This window comes from Hyperolius riggenbachi, chromosome 3, assembly GCF_040937935.1.
Source record: "Hyperolius riggenbachi isolate aHypRig1 chromosome 3, aHypRig1.pri, whole genome shotgun sequence".
NCBI classification, from domain to species: Eukaryota; Metazoa; Chordata; class Amphibia; order Anura; family Hyperoliidae; genus Hyperolius; species Hyperolius riggenbachi.
This window is the reverse complement of record NC_090648.1, coordinates 444,413,573-444,432,296: the sequence shown is the minus strand read 5'-3', so window position 1 is coordinate 444,432,296 and position 18,724 is coordinate 444,413,573. Positions and strand designations below refer to the sequence as shown.

Here is an 18,724-nt window from a genome sequence, read left to right as displayed (position 1 = left end):
AGGGAGTATGTCACTGAGTGTAGGACAGCGCTATGCATCTGACCCTGTCGGCGCACTCTGCTGGAGGGTCATGTCTTCATTTTTTGCGTTGTGGTGGGATGTGGCAGAAGCAATTCATCCTACTGCAATGTAAAACTCAGGTGTAAAACCGGCCTCAAAGAGGCCTTATAATGCAGGTAGGTTCTCAGATGTGTCAGTGAAACCTACCTCTCTCGGATGCACAGCTACTGATGTGTCAGTCACCTCAATGGTGGCGGCTGTCCAGTTATCCCTGAGCGTGGTACTGGTGAGGTTTTCTATCGTATCGTTCAGTATGTCCATCCCTAGATACAAAAAAATCAGCTGTTAATTGCAAATAATGATGCATTTCTGTCTCACTCAGGCAGGTTCAATCACTAGAGATTACCCTAATGCGGATATAGAAAAGCAAGTATGTAAAAATTTACATTACATCAAAAACTAGCTGTCACATTAGGTTTAGGGGTGTAACAATAGGGGATGCAGCCCTCTGGGGCCTGCTCAGGACCATTTTGGGGGGCAGGAGAGGTCGCAGCATGAGGGGAGAGCATTGGACATCGGTGGGGAGGGGGGGACAGCCCCCTCCCCCTCACCTCGGGCTCTTCCCTCTGCGCTCCCCTCCTGCATCAATTACAGTGGCAGCAGCAGCGGCAGACACATACCTCCAACCGCCGCTGGAGGTTCCGTTCTGTAAGTGCTTAACATTACTTCCTGGTTAAACAGGATCCAAATTTTTGCGGGGAGGCCCGGGGACTTCTAGTTACGCCCCTGATTAGGTTACTATAGGAACCTACATGGGTGCATCTCAGTAAATTAGAATATCAGTGAAAAGTTAAAGGTAATTCAATTTAAAGTAGATTCAATTACATAGAGAGTGCTATATTTCAAGCATTTATTTCTTTACATTTAGCTGATTATTTATGGCCTACAGCAGGGATTTCAAACTCCCATCCTCAAGTGCGCATATCCATGGACTATGTCCACAAATGAAAACACCACTGGGAACTACAAAAGATGCTGCTGGTTGGGTGGAGAAGATGGTGCATATCGTATGCACTGGGCGCCAGAGGAGCAGCACCCCATAGGTAGGTATTGATACTTCCCCACCCCATAATCTGACTTAGTCCTGACCTAAAATAAACTGTCACTTGCATCCCTAAATGTTAACTCTTTCAGGAAGAAACGATAAAAAATGAACACAGCCTAGTAATTTGTATGCTTAGCACTGTACATACACGTCACGCTCATCATGTTGCATGTCACCTCGGATATCCTTTAAGACAGCACTGGGCAAACTACGGCCCACGGACTGCCAGCATGTGACATGCTGGCACGTCCCGAAGTCGTGACATGTGGTGCCCTGTCGCTATGGAGACGTGACGCTGGATTCAGCAATCAGGTGGGTTTTAAGTTCCCCTGAGGAGAGAGGAATTTAACCACTTCCATACCAGCAGTCTCTACCCCCTTAAAGACCAGATATGCTGGTACGGTAAAACGCCACCTCCCGATGAATCGCCGCACTCACCAGGTTACGACGCTGTCTCATCACCACAGGCTCCTCTTTCTGCCACCTCTATGACGGCAGAGTGCTGTCAGCCAGTAAGGAGCCGCTTCCATTGGCTCCTGACGCTGTCTATCAATGGGAGCAATTTGATTGGCTCTCCGTGATCACGCGGTCAGGAGCCAATGAAAGCGGCTTCTGACCTGCTTACAGAGCTCTGCCGTCTTATACCCGGCAGAGCGAGCGAATTGCGGTGGGTTCAGAGAAGTGAGATCGGCGGTAATGGTGGGGACGCATCATTCATCAAGGCGTTGAATCTACGTCCAGTCAGAGCGGCAGCACCACCTGCTGGACGTAGATTTGTACTGCATCTGTCCGGAACCAGTTAAGGAATGCGGCCCGTGGTCCGCAGCATGCGGCCCAGGCCACGCAAAGTTTGCCCAGCCCTGCTTCAGCAGCATCCATTATATACCGTATGTCTTTGAACAAGGTTAAAGGCTATTAGCGCAGTTACAATGTACCGTTTTTCAGATCCAACAAATAGTACAGCACTGCGGTGTGGGAGGGGGAATAAAGACACACGTTATTTATGCCATGTTTGTTAGTTGCAGTAAAGAGCTCCCTAGAGCAGCCATTGCAGCAGTCACTAAAATAACTCACCCATTGGCTTCGAGACAGGCAGGCTGCCAAGAAACAGCACTTCATATTTCTGAATGGACTCCCGCACCGTATCCAGAATGTCAACTAGAACAACAGTACAATATGTGAAAATGTCATCCATTACCTAAAGAACAGAACACAAAGCCAATGCAGAGGAGAGTAACACAAACGCTCTGCAACTGATTATTAACATAACAGTGCTTTTGTGGGAGGTGTTATGGTTCCAAAAATCCAATTCTAGTAAAAAATATATCCCAGACAAAGCTAAATAGTTTTTGGTACTAAATTATGAATGCAGCAGTTCTGATCAGTGCAGCTTAACATTTTATATTGGGTGGGTGGTGGTGGTGTGTGTGTGGGGGGGGGTGCTTTATGATGTGCCAATGAGAAACCAAAGTGACATACAGTGGTTTTAGGAATCTGTGCCATGAGTTCTTGGTTTAGAGGTTTTTCCCCTGAAAAATGAACTGAAAAAACTCTAAGGCAGGGGATCACACTTTCCAAAATCTTAGGTGTTTCCCGTACCATGAAAATTCACATAAAAATGCATATAAAGCTTTTCAATGCAGAATCACAGTGTAGTGGCCAGGGCTATCGAGGTACAAAATCATCCGACTCCTCAGTTTATTAAACCACTGACTCAGACTCCAGGTACCCAAAATTGCTACAAAAGGGTGGAGAGGCTGTGGCTGGGCACCGTATGCAAGATCGTGCTGCACACTGAATAGGGACTGTCTACAAATCTCTGTCTACAAAACTTTGTATGATTCATTATCAGTGGCTGAGCAGACACAGTCATTAAAACAATTGTACAGAGAGCAGAAAGTTGTTTCCCTCTGTGCCCTTAGTTGTCAGTCTCTCAGGACAGGGAAAAGAAACTTCTCCCCCCAGAGGTCCCCCTGGCTTCTCCCCCCAGGGCCTGCTGCACACTGAATAGGGACTGTCTATATATCTCTGTCTACAAAACTTTATATGATTCATTATCAGTGGCTGAGCAGACACAGTCATTAGAACAATTATTCAAAGAGCAGAAAGATTTTTCTCTGCACCTTTACTTTTCAGTCTCTCAGGACAGGGAAAATATACTTTTTTTTTTCTTGGACTGCCAGAAAATTTACAGCGCCTTCTAGACAGGTTTGCTCCAGACGACCACCTGTAGTGCCTGTGCTTAGAGACGCCCCTGCTCCTAATACTATCCTACCGCTGTGTAAGCTTAACACTAAGCCCCCTTAGCTACTCCCAATGCCAACCTACCACTATTTAAAGCGGACTTAAACCCTCTCTGCTCTAAAAGATTATCAATAGCATAATAACCTTTAAAGAAAAACATGTCCTTGTTACAGCTTCAGAGATGCTGCAATGTAGTTACTTCCAGATTTGCTGTGGCACAGAAGGGGTTAAACTCCTGTGTTTCGATATAGCCTGTCTCAACGGCACACCGTGGCACAGTTCAGACAGAGATGGCAGCTCAAATTACAGTGGCTCATTACTTCCAGATAGGGGAGGAATAGACAGCCTATTTTCTCTAAATACACACAGGGTGGGGTTCTCTGTGTATTCCTTCTCTCCTGTGATAGAGTTTAGGTCAACGTGAAGCCTAACAATAACCTATCCCTACATACTCCTAACACTAATCTACACCTACACACTCACACCCAGTAACCTACCCAGCTGCCACTATCTCCATCACAATCTACGTTGCCCCGGTATTTCGGCTGAATCTGGCGCCCCTGGCTACCAAACTGACAACTGGGTGCTGCTATAGCCAGGGGCGTAACTAGAGGGGAGCAGCACCTGTAATCACAGGGGAGGGCCCAACTACTAACCTACCCTTCCTCCAATACAGGGGACGATACTTCAGATCAGGTGTTTTGGTTTGGCTACACTTGCTAATAGCAAGTTGCTATGGTTATTAAGATCATGATGGCCACACTTGTTTTACGACCCTTGTGAGATGGTCCCCAAGGCTGTGAAGGGCACCAAGGGGAGACAAGGGAAGGGGTGTGAACATTGGATGGCCCCATCAAAGTTTCACTTGTGGACTCCATGAATTGTAGTTACGCCAATGGCTATAGCTGCAATTAGCACTGTGATTTACGCAGCACCCAAATTTCCAATCAGCCGCAGGTACCCACCGTGTCCTTCTGCATGGCCAACTTATTAATGTTGTCTTACAGCCAAGCAGGGAACACCGCAGGGTCTGAAGTGACAGCACACCATCAACAGTTACATTTATGTATGTGGGCTATTCCCAGCTCATTCTATGTTCCTATTTTAGCTGCCTGCTGTACAAGGCGTACAGACCGCCGGCATGCAGATCTCTCCATCTGAAAATGGGAAAAATTATTAAATTCATACATTTTTCCAATTTGGCATCGCAGGCTGTGAAATGTGTTGACTGAGGATTCGTGAAACAAAATGTCCATCTGTTTGTGTTACAAAAGCTATGGAAAATGTTCCCGCATTACACCGGGCAGCCCTCCAGCTCCAGGGAGAGGGAACAAGAATTGAGTTTTCTAATATTACAATATGTGCTAATACTTTTCTGTGCGAGTAAACTTCTAGGAGAATTCCTTTTCACATGGAAAATTCCATTTACTCTTGACCCTTTCCAAAGTTGCCTCTTTACCCCTATGTAATACCTACCAGAGTCATAGTTTTATGTGCTTATCATGGATATAAAGGAATAACCAGGGGAAAATAAACTAATGAGATAAACAATTGTATCTATCCTACTCCTACAAATAACTACCATACAAAAGGTATAAGGAAGAAGAGGAGAGGTCCGCACTTGTCAGTAAAACGTAAATCCTTTATTATGGACGTATCCAAGAACAACCATGGCAAGCGTACAGAGCTGACATGTTTCGGACTATCAGTCCTTACTCATAGCTATGAGTAAGGACTGATAGTCCGAAACATGTCAGCTCTGTACGCTTGCCATGGTTGTTCTTGGATACGTCCATAATAAAGTATTTACGTTTTACTGACAAGTGCGGACCTCTCCTCTTCTTCCTAGTACTTTGGATTTGCTGCCCAGGTCGAGCACTGCAGTAAAGAGTGGTGGAGTCGAGCGGTGTTCACCTTGTCCTGTATACCATACATATAAGACGCTCTGGAATATAAGACGCACCTAGGCTTAGAGGGCAAAAACCAGGGGAAAAAATATATACTAAACCTGGTGTGTCCATGAACCAGGAGCGTCTTGTAGATGCTCTCCCCCAATTATTGTGTCCTCCTGTGTCCCCCATGTGTCCAGTTCTGTCCCTCATGTGTCCCCTTCTGTCTCCCATGGGTCCAATTCTGTCCCCCATGTGTCTCCTTCGGTCCCCTGTGTGTCCTCCTTTGCTCCCGTTTATCCTTCTCTGCCCCCAGTTTGTCTTCCGTTTCCCCCTATGTTTCCTCCTTGCCCTCATTTGTCCACCACTCCCCCCATGTTTAACTATCAGAAGCAGAAGCACGGCTTTTAACTATCAGAAGCAGAAGCACGGCTCGACTAACCCACGGCTCCAGCGGCGATCAGAGACCTCTCCTTTCACTCATGGCTCCCCTAGTGCAGGCTTTTTGCTGATCGCGTCTTCAGCAGAAACCAGCACTAGGGGAACAGTGAAGGGGAGGAGAGGTCTCTGATTGCCGCTGGAGTCATACATTAGGCGACCTGCTTTTAATAGTTATACATTGGAGCAGATGAGGAAACACGGGGGAAAGCGGAGGACAAATTGGGGGGCAATACAGGGAGCCTCTGACATTGCAGCGGGTCAGCGGTTCGTATCGGCGGGCATTCGTAAGCCTAGGACTCCCTGTATTTGGAAAAAAACTCTTATGCGCTTAGGATCAAAATCCAATATAAATTGCAAACGTGGTTCGCGTTCCAAAATTGTTGTGTTTAAACAATCTAAAGTCAATAAATTTTAAAAGTCCGCGCTCCAAAAACATATACTACCAGTGCAGAAAAATGTCTCACATCCCTTTCAGGGTCTTTCGTAGACAATCCAAAGAGAGGGATTAGCTGTATCAGTAGCTCCAATCCACACAGGTCATGTTCCACGTTACATGCAAAAAGAAAAACACATACATAGTGTATATCTGCGAGGCTCAAAGCTTCCCAGCACCTCTCACCAGTGCTTAAACCGTCACCTCATGGACACCAATTGTGCTGGGACACCCCCCCTAAGTGCCCGCACTCACCCAAATGTCCTCCAATCTATCCGGAGGTGGGAATGATGGCCTTTGGGGGTTTGCGCACTCCGCAATACAATTGATTCACTCCAGAGCGCCCTTTCCTCTTCAATAAGCACTAGGACTAAGACAGGCTAACATAGCGTAAAAACGTTTCATTTAATAGAATAAAAGGTAGTATTGCACTCACAAGCAGAGGTATTAAGCCAGCATGTCAAAACAGATGCAGTCCCCGGGTGACTGTCCCAACTGATGCCGCTTCAGAACCTCGCTAGACGCCACACCAAGAGCCTCCCTGTATTTGGCATATAAGATGCAGGGACTTTTTCTACCCATTTTTGTGGGAGAAAAAGCGCATCTTATTTACCGAAAAAAATGGTAGTCTTTTTTTTATGTTTGAATCTACTTTTTAAGTTTTTAATGTTTTATCTCATTCATTGAGGCATGCCAGAACTAAAAACTATGAACTATTGACCCTTTTTATCTCTTCCCTGCTCTCAGAACTCACTCTCTGTGTGGAAGGAGGTTTGTGGCTGTAATTTCTCATCAGTGATGGATGCTATAGTCCGACTGGGTCCCGACTGGAGAGAAACTCTCACGTGTGTTGGCAGTATCAACAGAATTACTTAAAACTGCAGTATAGTAAAGCAACCACAAGATGTCACTGTAAAATGTAAAGTGCTGCAATGATCTCTATGGTACTGTGATTTCCTGTATTAATTCTGTGTTCCTCTCTGTTCTAAGTAAGCTGCATTTCCTGATGGTGGTGTATGATTTATCTCTGCATGTTTTTCTTCAGTAAAGAGTTCTAACTTGTTATACTGTGTGCCTATCTGCGTATACAGAACACTTTGCTCCATCAACTTGCATAGGTGATTCTAAAGCCCCAGTGTAGTGCCGCCCATGTGACCAAGGCTATAACATCTTGCAGTGCACTGGCAATTTATAGGGGAGGAATATATCTGGCTATCTGCCCACCTTGTACAGGCAAATCCTCAGGTGAAATCGTCTCCAGGGTAACAGAGCGACTCATGCTGCTACTGGCCACTGCTCGTTCCGACATGATCTGCGAAGGGTAAACAATGAAGGTGCTTTAAATGTCATGTTAAGCAAATGCAGAGTTAAAGTGTACCTGAGGTTTGCCATATCTTCCTGGCCTCCACTGTTGCCGTGAGCGGACCCCCAAAACATATCTTTCAAGAGCTTGCTGGATATGTTACGTGGCCGCGCTCCTTTTCATGAATAAGGGCAGCCGTACTGCACTTGAGCAAGTATGGCCACGCCTCCTCAGCTAGCCACAACCGCTTGAGAATGTCACAAATGCAGTCAGGTGCTCCTAGCACACTTTGCACCGCAACTTATGCCCAGGTCGCCTAGCACACTTTGCACAGACACCTATGCCCATGTAACCTAGAACACAATGCACCGCAACCTATGCCCTGGTCGCCTAGCACACTTTGCACCACAACCTATGCCTCAGTCGCCTAGCAGACATTGCACCGCAACCTATGCCCCTGTCGCCTAGCACACTTTGCACCACAACCTATGCCTCGGTCGCCTAGCAGAAATTGCACCACAACCTATGCCCCGGTCGCCTAGCAGACATTGCACCACAACCTATGCCTTGCTAGGCATAAGGAGGCTGCTATATTTATTTTAAACATTTTACACAATACTAGTAGCCTGGCAGTCCTGCTGATCTTTCTGGTATTAGCAGCATCTGCATCACACACTTTGTAACAAACATGCAGATAATCTAGTCAGACTTCAGTCAGAGCACCTGATCTGCATGCTTGTTAACTCAAATGCTCTATTGCACTGATATAAACATTTTTGTAGTAGTGGCTATACCTTTTCTCAAGTAAGCCTCATATTCACACACAAGGCCTGTCACTCTGCAAGGATCAGAACTCGATCCTTTAGGCAACAGTGCAAGGCTGAGGCTGTGCAGATGCATTGCTAGCCTCCAGGCGAGTGACATATCCTGTTGTTATGGAGGTGGAGGATGGTGACAGTGTGGCGGATGGTGGAGTGGTAAGCTGTAGAGGGGTGAGTAGGAGAACAATAAGTCGTGGTTGAGACAATCCACCAAACAGGTCAGTCATCAACTCACTGAGAGAGATTGGGGACTGCTGTACACACTAGATCCTCGGCAGAAGCGGACCTGACAGGCAATTGCAACTGAAAATAATTTAGCATGTTTACAAATCTTCACTGTCTTTAATATTGAAAGGTGATTGAGACTGGCTGCTCCGGGCACCCCAAACAATCCTTCTTTAAACTCATTTCATGCATGCAGTGTAATAAATACATACCTTTGAGCACATATCATGCAGGGCACTGGCAATGGCTTTAGCTGGGACATCACATCGGAATACATGACACTTCAACATGCAGGTGTCCTTGTCATTAGCTACAAAGGCAAAGTCTCTAAAACAGAAGAAGCCCGTGAGAATTAGCAACATTATTTAATATTTATACGAGCAAAGAAAACCTTTCAGCATTTGTAAACTGTCTCTGCTGCTTTCCAGGGAGCCCTCCAATTATAGGGACACACTTATTGGGCAACTGTGATCCTAAGCTTCTTATCATTCACAAACCTGAGAATAACTGCTCGCATAGAGTTCTGTCTGCTTCTTCCTAATGTAGTATGGATACAGAGGCGCCAGAAGGATAAAAAGATCGAAAACGTTTAAAATGAGGAGTTAGTGGTGGACTTACCTCCATGCAGATCATTTCAGCAAAACAATGTATTTACATACTCCAGTAAAATACAACGCGTTTTGCAGGAGTGACCCGCTTCCTCAGGCAATAAGATGGAGCATATACAAAAACAGGTCTGGTACTATGCTACTATGGTACTCAAAGGTATGTACCCATTACGCTGCATGCGTGAAATTAGTTTAAAGAAGGGTTGTTTGTGGTGCCGGAGCAGCCAGTCTCGATCACCTTTCAATATTGCAGTCTATGTAAGACAATAAAGCCTTGTAAACATGCAAAATGGTTTTTATTCGAGACTGCCTGGCAGGGCCACCTCTAGTGTGTGTACAGCAGCCCCCAATCTCTCTTGGTGAGTTGGTGAGTGATCTGCCTGGCGTATCGTATTGACCACGGGTTATTGTTTTCCTTCTCACCCCTCCTACTGCTTGCCACACCACCATCCACCACACTGTCACCATCCTCCTGGTACTATGCTAAGCGTCTCTGTCTCACAGAGGTGCTTGGCATAGTACCAGACCTGTTTTTGTCAAGTCTTACATCTTATTGCCTGTGAGACAGAGGCGCTTAGCATAGTACCAGACCTGTTTTTGTATATGCTCCATCTTATTGCATGAGGAAGTGGGTCACTCCCGTGAAATGCGTTGTATTTTACTGGAGTATGTAAATAAACTATTTTGCTAAAAATGTATTGGCATTTTCTTGTGTCTGCCCGGAGGAGGCAAGTCCACCACTTCCTCCTCATTTTAAACGTTTTAAATATTTTTATCCTTCTGGTGCCTCTGTATTCATACTACATTATACATATCCACCCTTGGTGGACGGGCGCTACCCCTTTTTTCCTTGATCTACAAAGAGCGACTTCTTAATCCTGAGTGGGGACAGATCTAATCTCCCCACCTGCTTTTACAGTAGTTGTCTATGCGGTTACACAGACTTGTGAGCACATACTCTTTCCACACACCTTCATATACCAGAACAGAATGAAGTAGGAGGCGCCCATGGTATGTTTGTATTATGATTCAAAATTGTAGATGGATAGCCATACGAGTGGCGGATAGAAATAGTGAAAATAAATGAATAAATAAATAAATAAATAGGGTAACGGATGGTCCTACCTTATGAAAGTAGTCACTCCGCTACAAGGTATAAAAAAGTAACAAACTTTATTGGGCACTTTTGATTGACAACGCGTTTCACGGAATAGCAACCGCTTCCTCAGGTCGAGTAACCGTGCCTTGTAACAATTGAAGGTTATCCTAGGCGCCTGTGACCTGTGACTCACAGGCGCCTAGGATAACCTTCAATTGTTACAAGGCACGGTTACTCGACCTGAGGAAGCGGTTGCTATTCCGCGAAACGCGTTGTCAATCAAAAGTGCCCAATAAAGTTTGTTACTTTTTTATACCTTGTAGCGGAGTGACTACTTTCATAAGGTAGGACCATCCGTTACCCTATTTATTTATTTATTTTATTCATTTATTTTCACTATTTCTATCCGCCACTCGTATGGCTATCCATCTACAATTTTGAATCATAATACAAACATACCACGGGCGCCTCCTACTTTATTCTGTTCTGACGTTTTTACCCCAAGCTAGGGGTTACCACTTTGGCAAGTGGATTTTTTGAAGGAGCTACGACCAGATTTGGACAAGACCGAGCGGGGACGGTACTTCCCCGCATGCACACGAAGTGGTTGCTTGGTTCGCAACCTAATTTTGTGAGTATAATATCATAGAATTACCCTGTGAACCATCATCATTACTCTATATACTACACCATATTGGGCTCCCGTTTTCTCTTCCCGTCCTTTTCTTGTTTTTTACCATAGTCTCACTTCATATACCAGTACATACTACACTATATTGGGCTCTCGGTGTCCCACTTTTGTTGCTTCTTCCTAATGTCCAGCAACCTAAGTCAGAAAAGTCAAGGGCCCTTAATTCACTATTCCTCTTAAGTTTTCTCCTAGGAGATAATTTTTCATCTTTTCTTTAAAATAATTTTTCAGCACTCTGCAATTGAAAAATACCAAAACGTATGTGAAAAAGCGGGTCAGTGAAAAATGGCGCCCAGCACCGTTAGATAAAAATGGTGCCCCATTCACTTACATTATCAAACAAAATTTATCGTTTTAAAACTTTTTTTTTTGTCCTGCCTGAACAATATTTATCGTTTTAACCCCTGCTTTGCTGCCGTTTGGAAAATATCTGCCCGCCGGCTTTAATGTTTAATAGCAAAGCCCCCTTAAAAGCTAAAAACACCAAATTTGCAGGGGATGTTAAGAAGAAAATTGTGAACAAGAGGAACATTTTTTTTCAAAAAGAACTTATAGTTTTTGAGAAAATCGATTTTGAATATTCTTCTTCTGACCGTGGGAAAATTAAACGCCCGCCGACTTTAGCGGTTAATAGCAAAGCCCCTTTGAATGCCAGAAACACCAAATGCGTAGGGAATGTTAAGAAGAATAGTGGGAACATGAAGAAAAAAAATTGTTCAAAAAGACCTTATAGTTTTTGAGAAAATCGATTTTAAATCTTCAAAGAGGAAAATGTATCTATTTAAATCGTGCAATGACATTTCCGTGGAAACAATTCCCGCCGACTTTAGCAGTTAATAGCAAAGTCCCCTTAAATCCTAGCAACACCAAATTTGCAGGATATGTTAAAAAGATACTGGGAAACATTATTTTTTAAAAAAAATAAAAAAAAATTTTATTTAAATTTTTGGTATATGTTCTGAGTGTGGGAAATTTTTTGAAAAAAATGATGTGGGGTCCCCCCTCCCGAGCCTCTGTAACCCCTTGTCCCCCATGCAGGCTGGGATAGCCAGAATGCGGAGCCCCGGCCGACTGGGGCTTCACACCCTGAGCTATACCAGCCCGCATGGCCCATGGTATGGGGGGGCTTCGGGGGGGAGGGGCGGCCAAGCCTTCCCCTCCCCCCTGGAGCCCTTGTCCAATCCATGGACAAGGGGCTCTTCCCCACCTCCGGTGCCCCAGGAGGAGGTGGGGGCGACGACTCCCTGGGTGGGGGTACATGGTGGCATCTGGGAGTCCCCTTTAAGAAGGGGAACCCAGATGTCTGCCCCCCTCCCAGGAGAAATGAGTATAGGGGTGCAAAGTACCCTTTACCCATTTCCATTTCCGGCCGGGGCTCCGCATTCTGGCTATCCCAGCCTGCATGGGGGACAAGGGGTTACAGAGGCTCGGGAGGGGGGACCCCACATCATTTTTTTCAGAAAATTTCCCACACTCAGAACATATACCAAAAATTTAAATGAAAAAAAAAAAAAAAATTCTATTTTTTTAAAAAATTATGTTTCCCAGTATCTTTTTAACATATCCTGCAAATTTGGTGTTGCTAGGATATAAGGGGACTTTGCTATTAACTGCTAAAGTCGGCGGGAATCGTTTCCACGGAAATGTCATTGCGCGATTTAAATAGATACATTTTCCTCTTTGAAGATTTAAAATCGATTTTCTCAAAAACTATAAGGTCTTTTTAAACAATTTTTTTTCTTCGTGTTCCTACTATTCTTCTTAACATTCCCTACGCATTTGGTGTTTCTGGCATTTAAAGGGGCTTTGCTATTAACCGCTAAAGTCGGCGGGCGTTTAATTTTCCCACGGTCAGAAGAAGAATATTCAAAATCGATTTTCTCAAAAACTATAAGGTCTTTTTGAAAAAAAAATTTCCTCTTGTTCACAATTTTCTTCTTAACATTCCCTGCAAATTTGGTGTTTTTAGTTTTTTAGGGGGCTTTGCTATTAAACATTAAAGCCGGCGGGCAGATATTTTCCAAACGGCAGCAAAGCAGGGGTTAAAACGATAAATATCGTTCAGGCAGGACAAAAAAAAAAAGTTTTAAAACGATAAATTTGGTTCAAAAGGTCTGTACTATTTTAACCTTTAAAACAATAAATATCGTTTTAAACATATATCGGGCAGAAGGGGGCGCCATTTTTTTGCCGGCGCCATTTTTCACTAGATGCGTGAAAAAGTGGTGTCAAAATTATTTATTTTCTTGCTTGCTGGTGGCTTAAAAGCCATTTTATTATTAAGGTGTGAAACTATCACTTAGGAGAAAATTTAGGAGGAAAGGTGAATTGTAAGAACCAAGATCTCCACTTAGGTCTTAAATTTTTTGGGGGTAGCCAGATCCCCCCGAAGTATTATAGCCAGATTCCCTAGTATATAGCCAGTGTAAGTAGCAGATAACACTCCCGTCTCTGCTGCTGCTGATTTACTTCTCCTGCTCCTGGCCTCTTCCTCCAGAAAGTCGGATTCCCCTGCAGCTAACGCTGTGCATAATACAGCTTTTAGATCAGCGGTGAAGGCAGCTAAAGTTGTATAGTAACAGCGCCGCCCTACACAGGAAGTAAACAGAGATCACTACCTGTATACGGGCTCTGTTACTGTTCAAGTTTAGCTGCCTTCACCGCTGATCTAAGATCTGAATTATGCACAGCGTTAGCCGCAGCCCACAGGGGGATCCGACTTTCTGGAGGAGGGGGGCAGAAGCAGGAGAGGTAAATCGGCCATAGCAGCAGTGGTGTGGTGGTGATGGGGGTGGGTGGGGGGAGGGGTATGGAGAAGCGCAGGTATTACCCCAACTTTCGTCACACTGTGCGCAGCTAGGGCTTATTTTCGGGGATGGCTTATAATTCAAGCATACTTGAAATATGAGATAGGTCTTATTTTCGGGGGAGGTCTTATTTTAGGGGAAAGATGGTATATAATCTAGTTCTTCTATGTAAAAAAAACTAATAAAAAACAAGAGAAAAAAGAAAACTTCTCAAATAAAGACAAGACAACTGACAACTTGTCTACAGAGATAATGTCAAATGTTTTAAAACAAACCTAAAGCTAAATTTAAATAAAAAACAGATACTTACCTATGGAGAGGGAAGGCTTTGGGTCCTATAGAGCCTTCCCTTTCCTCTCCTGGTCCCCTTGTTCCAGCACTTTCACCACCGTTCAAATCTCCTGCTGTGAGAGGCTTTGGAAGTCTTCGAAGGCTCGAGTGCTTCTGAAGACAGGATACTCCGTACTGCACATGCGAGAGAGGGCGCTCATGCAAGCACAGTACGGAGCCGCCCATCTTCAGAAGCACTCGGGCTCCTGAAGACATCCGGAGCCTCTATCGGTTCAAAATCGCCAACCGGGGTGACAGCGCTGGAACAAGGGGACCAGGATAGGAATGGCATGGCTATATACGATCCAAAGTGTTCCCTCACCATAGTCAATCAGGATCAAGTATGGTATCTGTTTTTTTTTATTTAATTTTATTTTAATTTGGCCTCAGGTTTGCTTTAAAGAGGAACTCCAGTGAAAATAATGTAATAAAAAAAGTGCTTCATTTTTACAATAATTATGTATAAATGATTTAGTCAGTGTTTGCCCATTGTAACAATCTTTTAAATCCCTGATTCACATTCGGACATTTATCACATGGTGACATTTTTACTGCTGGCAGGTGATGTAGCTGCTGCTTGCTGTAAACAGCTATTTCCCACAATGCAACAAGGTTCACAGACAGGAAACTGCCAGAAGTACCACGGTACTCAGAGCTTCTTGTGGGAAGGGTTTCACCAGAATATCAGTCATACAGCTCCCCCTGATGGTCTATTTGTGAAAAGGAATAGATTTCTCATATAAAAGGGGGTATCAGCTACTGATTGGGATAAAGTTTAATTCTTGGTCGGAGTTTCTCTTTAACTATAACTTATGATTGGCAACACTAGCCTAGCATGTGTCAGTAGCTTTAGCCTGTACATCATGATCCTTTATTTTCATTTTTTGGCACTGAGCCCTCCTTTTGGCCTGGGTGTCGCCAAAGGGAATAAAGTGTTGGCTATGGGCTAAGGACTTAATTTGGAGCATCTCTGGTGAATGGTCAAGAAAGCAGAAAGGGCTGTACTTATACAGCTGCAAAAACCATTTTATTTCCAACGCGTCAGTGTTTTTGTAAGCATGTAAAGTTCAAGCTTTCTTTATTTGAATCACGTCAATGACTCATCACACAGAGCCACACAGACAAGCTATACCCAAGGGCAGCTGCTGTGAGCTCATACATGACAAAAGTCAAGCTCCACTGTTCAACAGGGCCAGCCAAAATCTCCCAGAAATCTCTGCTTTACTGTCTGCACTCGTTAGCTGCACATCACTGTTCCTCAGTGAAGTGAATGTACTGATACAAAAGGCCATAAAAATAAAACTAAAGGTAAAAAGGTAACTATACATATTCTGCAATCAAAACAGAGAGGAAATCAAGAGTGCAATGTAATGTAATGCAAATGTAATGTGAATAAACTAATGATAAATATTGTGGTCTTCATCCTACGTACAATTGATGATTTAGATCTGGTGTGTCAAACTCAATCACGTAAGGGGCAAAAATCTAAAACCTAGTTGACGTCGCAGGTGTGCGGAGCCTAATTCCGGCAGATGCACACGCATCCCTGCGCACGATCGCCGGATAATTAGTCCCCCAGGTGCCGCCGCCGATCGGCGTTAACGTGGTCCTGGGGGAGCCACCTTGCCGCCGCCCATAGGTAGTGGGCGGTCGGAAAGTGGTTAAAGAGGAACTTCAGCCTAAACAAACATACTGTCATTAAGTTACATGAGTTATGTTAATTAAAATAGATAGGTAATATAATCTCGTACCCCCCCCCCCCCCCCCCTGTTTTGAAAGAACAGGCAAATTTTTGATTTCATGAGGGCAGCCATCTTTTTGGTTGAAAGGAGGTGACAGGGTGCACGAGACACAGTTCCAACTGTCCTGTGTGCTGATCACCCCTCCCAGTTGCTAGGCAACGTGAACAACAACATAGGAAATCCCATCATGCTTTGCACAGCATTAGGGGAAAAAAGCCTGGGCAGTTTTCTTTGATGGGTGGAGCTTAGCTAAAAATGATGCTTTGGTAAGAAAAACAAAGTTCTGATGCTGTGAAACTGTTAAAGAAACATCAATCCTTTTCAGTTCTGCTGAGTAGATTTTTAGTCCGGAGGTTCACTTTAAGGACAGTCTCAAATTAAGTGGCGTAACTATAGTTAACATGGGGGTGCAAGCTCCTCCCCCTTCTGCAGAGTAGCGCAGTATAGCAGTTTAATATTTAGATTCCCCAGTGCTGCTTCAGCAGAAAAAATTCAAGATGAAATGCTGCTCAAGGCAAGATGCTAGCCTTCACTTACCCAGTCTTTTTGGTAAGTTAGGGGGGATCCCCAGAGGAGGGCTTCATGGTAATTTTGCCCAGGGGTCCCATGAGTTGTTGCTCAAACTGACAATGTTTCAACCAGAAACACTGTCACTGATGTGCTCCTCTGGATGGGGAGGCAGTGTTCTTTTACTGCTTACAATGGTGCTCATTTGAAGATCTGGAGGGCCACATAAAATGGCAAGGAGGACCCCCTTGTGTTTGACACCTGTGATTTAAAGCATGAGTAGGGACAAGGCTGTAGGATGAAGGCAGGGTGGTTTGGTGCCATGGATTGGGCATCCTGATGACAGTATGATTTGGATGCAGACATAGCCCAATTCAGCAGTTTGCATGGTAAAATATATGGTTTGGGGGCTAACCATAGCCAGTGACAGTGCCCAAACGCTTTATTGTTAAAGTGCTGATACAGCATACATGTCAAAAGCTAGCCCTCTGAGCCATTAAATTTGGCCCTCAAGTAGTTTCCCATTTTGCATTATGTTTGTCCCCCTCTAGACCGCCAGGGAAGCTATATTGGAGGTGAAGTCATAGATCACCAGTGAAGCCATATGGGGAGGGAGGGGAAAGTACCAGACATTAGACATTGAGGTTGGCCCGCAACTTGGTCACATGTACAATTTTGGCCCACTTTGTATTTGCGTTTGATACCCCTGTGATACAGTATGGATAGAGAGGAAAGATGGATTCAGCACCAGATATCAGTACAATAAAAGGTGACTAGTAAGCAGGGTTAAAGGCCCATACACACGGCGGATTTTTGTGAACGATGGGTCGTTTGAACGTCCCGTCGTTCGCAAAAATCCGCCGTGTGTATGGGTCTTTAGTGGTTGGGATTTGGTAATCTTTAAGCAGGTTAATCCTAAAATACACACACTGGTTTGAACTCGCCTGTGGCAGACAATAAAGACCCTCGGCTGAGGATTGAGAGTCAATCTAACATGTGTACAGTGGCTGCCCAATGTCAGCTAAAGATCCCACAGTCCCCGATGCCCAGGCATTTCCCCATTGTGCGCCACTCATTCTCCCTCTGCCCCTCCATAGCAACCAACGCGGGGCTAGCCTATAGGCTGATGATGACACATCTGTACAGCGTCAGCACTGCACAGTCACCCAAGGGTTCACGTACTGATCCCTGCCAGGCAGCAGAAATCCGCTGGTGTGTACGGGGCTTTAGAGGATAAGGTAAGAGGATTTTAGGGATACATGGTAGGGTTAGAAGATTATGGTGCAGAATCAAAATATGGATTAATGATGGGGGAGTGTAGGTTTAAAGTGAACCAGAGACAAAGCACCCTCATGTATTTTACCATATATATCAGTGGGAACATTAGAGAAAATACCTACCCTGCTCTCTGTTTCATTCTTCAATGCTCAGCCTGCTTGTTAACAGCCCTGATAAAATCCCCAACTGAGCATTCAGTCTGGCTTTGCTCAGGAATCATTATAGCTGAGTCATTATAGCAGAGCCAGAAGGGGGCAGGCTTGGGTTTCTAAATGCTCAGTTGGGGATTTTAATAGGGATGATTAGAAGCATGCTGAGCAGTGGAAAATGAAACAGAGAGTAGGGTCTGTGTTTTCTCTTATGTTCCCACTGATATATATGGTAAAATACATGAGAGTGCTTCGGCTCTGCTTTACTTTAAGTTGGTTACACATAGGCAGCCATCACACTTATCCCTGCAAATTTTGGATGCATTTCTGTGTGTTTTTTTCTCTTTCCTGTTTCTGTGTTTTGCAATTTTTCGGTCCCAATTTTATTTCATTCATTTTTTTGTATCTGATTTTTTTTACTTTATGATTTTTCGTTCATATCAATAAAGTCAATTTACAGTAAATTTTATGTAATTGACTTCCAATTTTCCGCATTCCTATTGACTTTCATTAAGTGTGAATCGCACATCGTACACAGATAGGTGCAGCACTGACGGCCATTTTAACAATGCATAAAAATTGGATCGGAAAATTCAAACGAAAACGCAATTTAAGGCCTCTTGCACACTGCAAGCGATTCAGATTCCGCTTTTTAATTAGTTTTTACATCAGATTCCGATTCAGATTTGCAGTTTGCTCCCTGCACACTGCAAATCTGAATCTGAATCGGATGTAAAAACAGATTAAAAAGCGGAATCTGAATCGGAATCGCGTGCAGTGTGCAAGAGGCCTTAAATGATTTCATTTAAATTGGGCAGAAAGGTGGGGTAGTGGACGGCACTCTCGCCTTGTAGCACTGGGAACCCCCTTATGTTGTCCCCGTGGGTTTCCTCCGGGCACTCCAGTTTCCTCCCACATCCCAAAAACATACAGATAAATTAATTGGCTTCCCCCTAAATGGACCCTAGACTACAATAGACAATATGACTATGGTAGGGATTAGATTGTGAGGGACAGTTTTTGACAAGACTACATATACTCTTTAAAGCACT

General features: G+C 44.3%; 1 protein-coding gene across 1 annotated transcript in view; it reads right to left on the bottom strand.

Annotated features, from left to right (window-relative positions):
* APBB3 (amyloid beta precursor protein binding family B member 3) overlaps positions 1–18,724 on the bottom strand; it is a 70,140-nt gene that overhangs the window by 8,849 nt on the left and 42,567 nt on the right. The window contains exons 8-11 of the mRNA XM_068277814.1: positions 8,674–8,788; positions 7,337–7,424; positions 2,180–2,263; positions 208–323 (exon numbers count right to left, since the gene is read on the bottom strand). Coding sequence (XP_068133915.1) covers positions 208–323; positions 2,180–2,263; positions 7,337–7,424; positions 8,674–8,788 — 403 coding nt within the window. The remainder of the gene's footprint in view (positions 1–207; positions 324–2,179; positions 2,264–7,336; positions 7,425–8,673; positions 8,789–18,724) is intronic.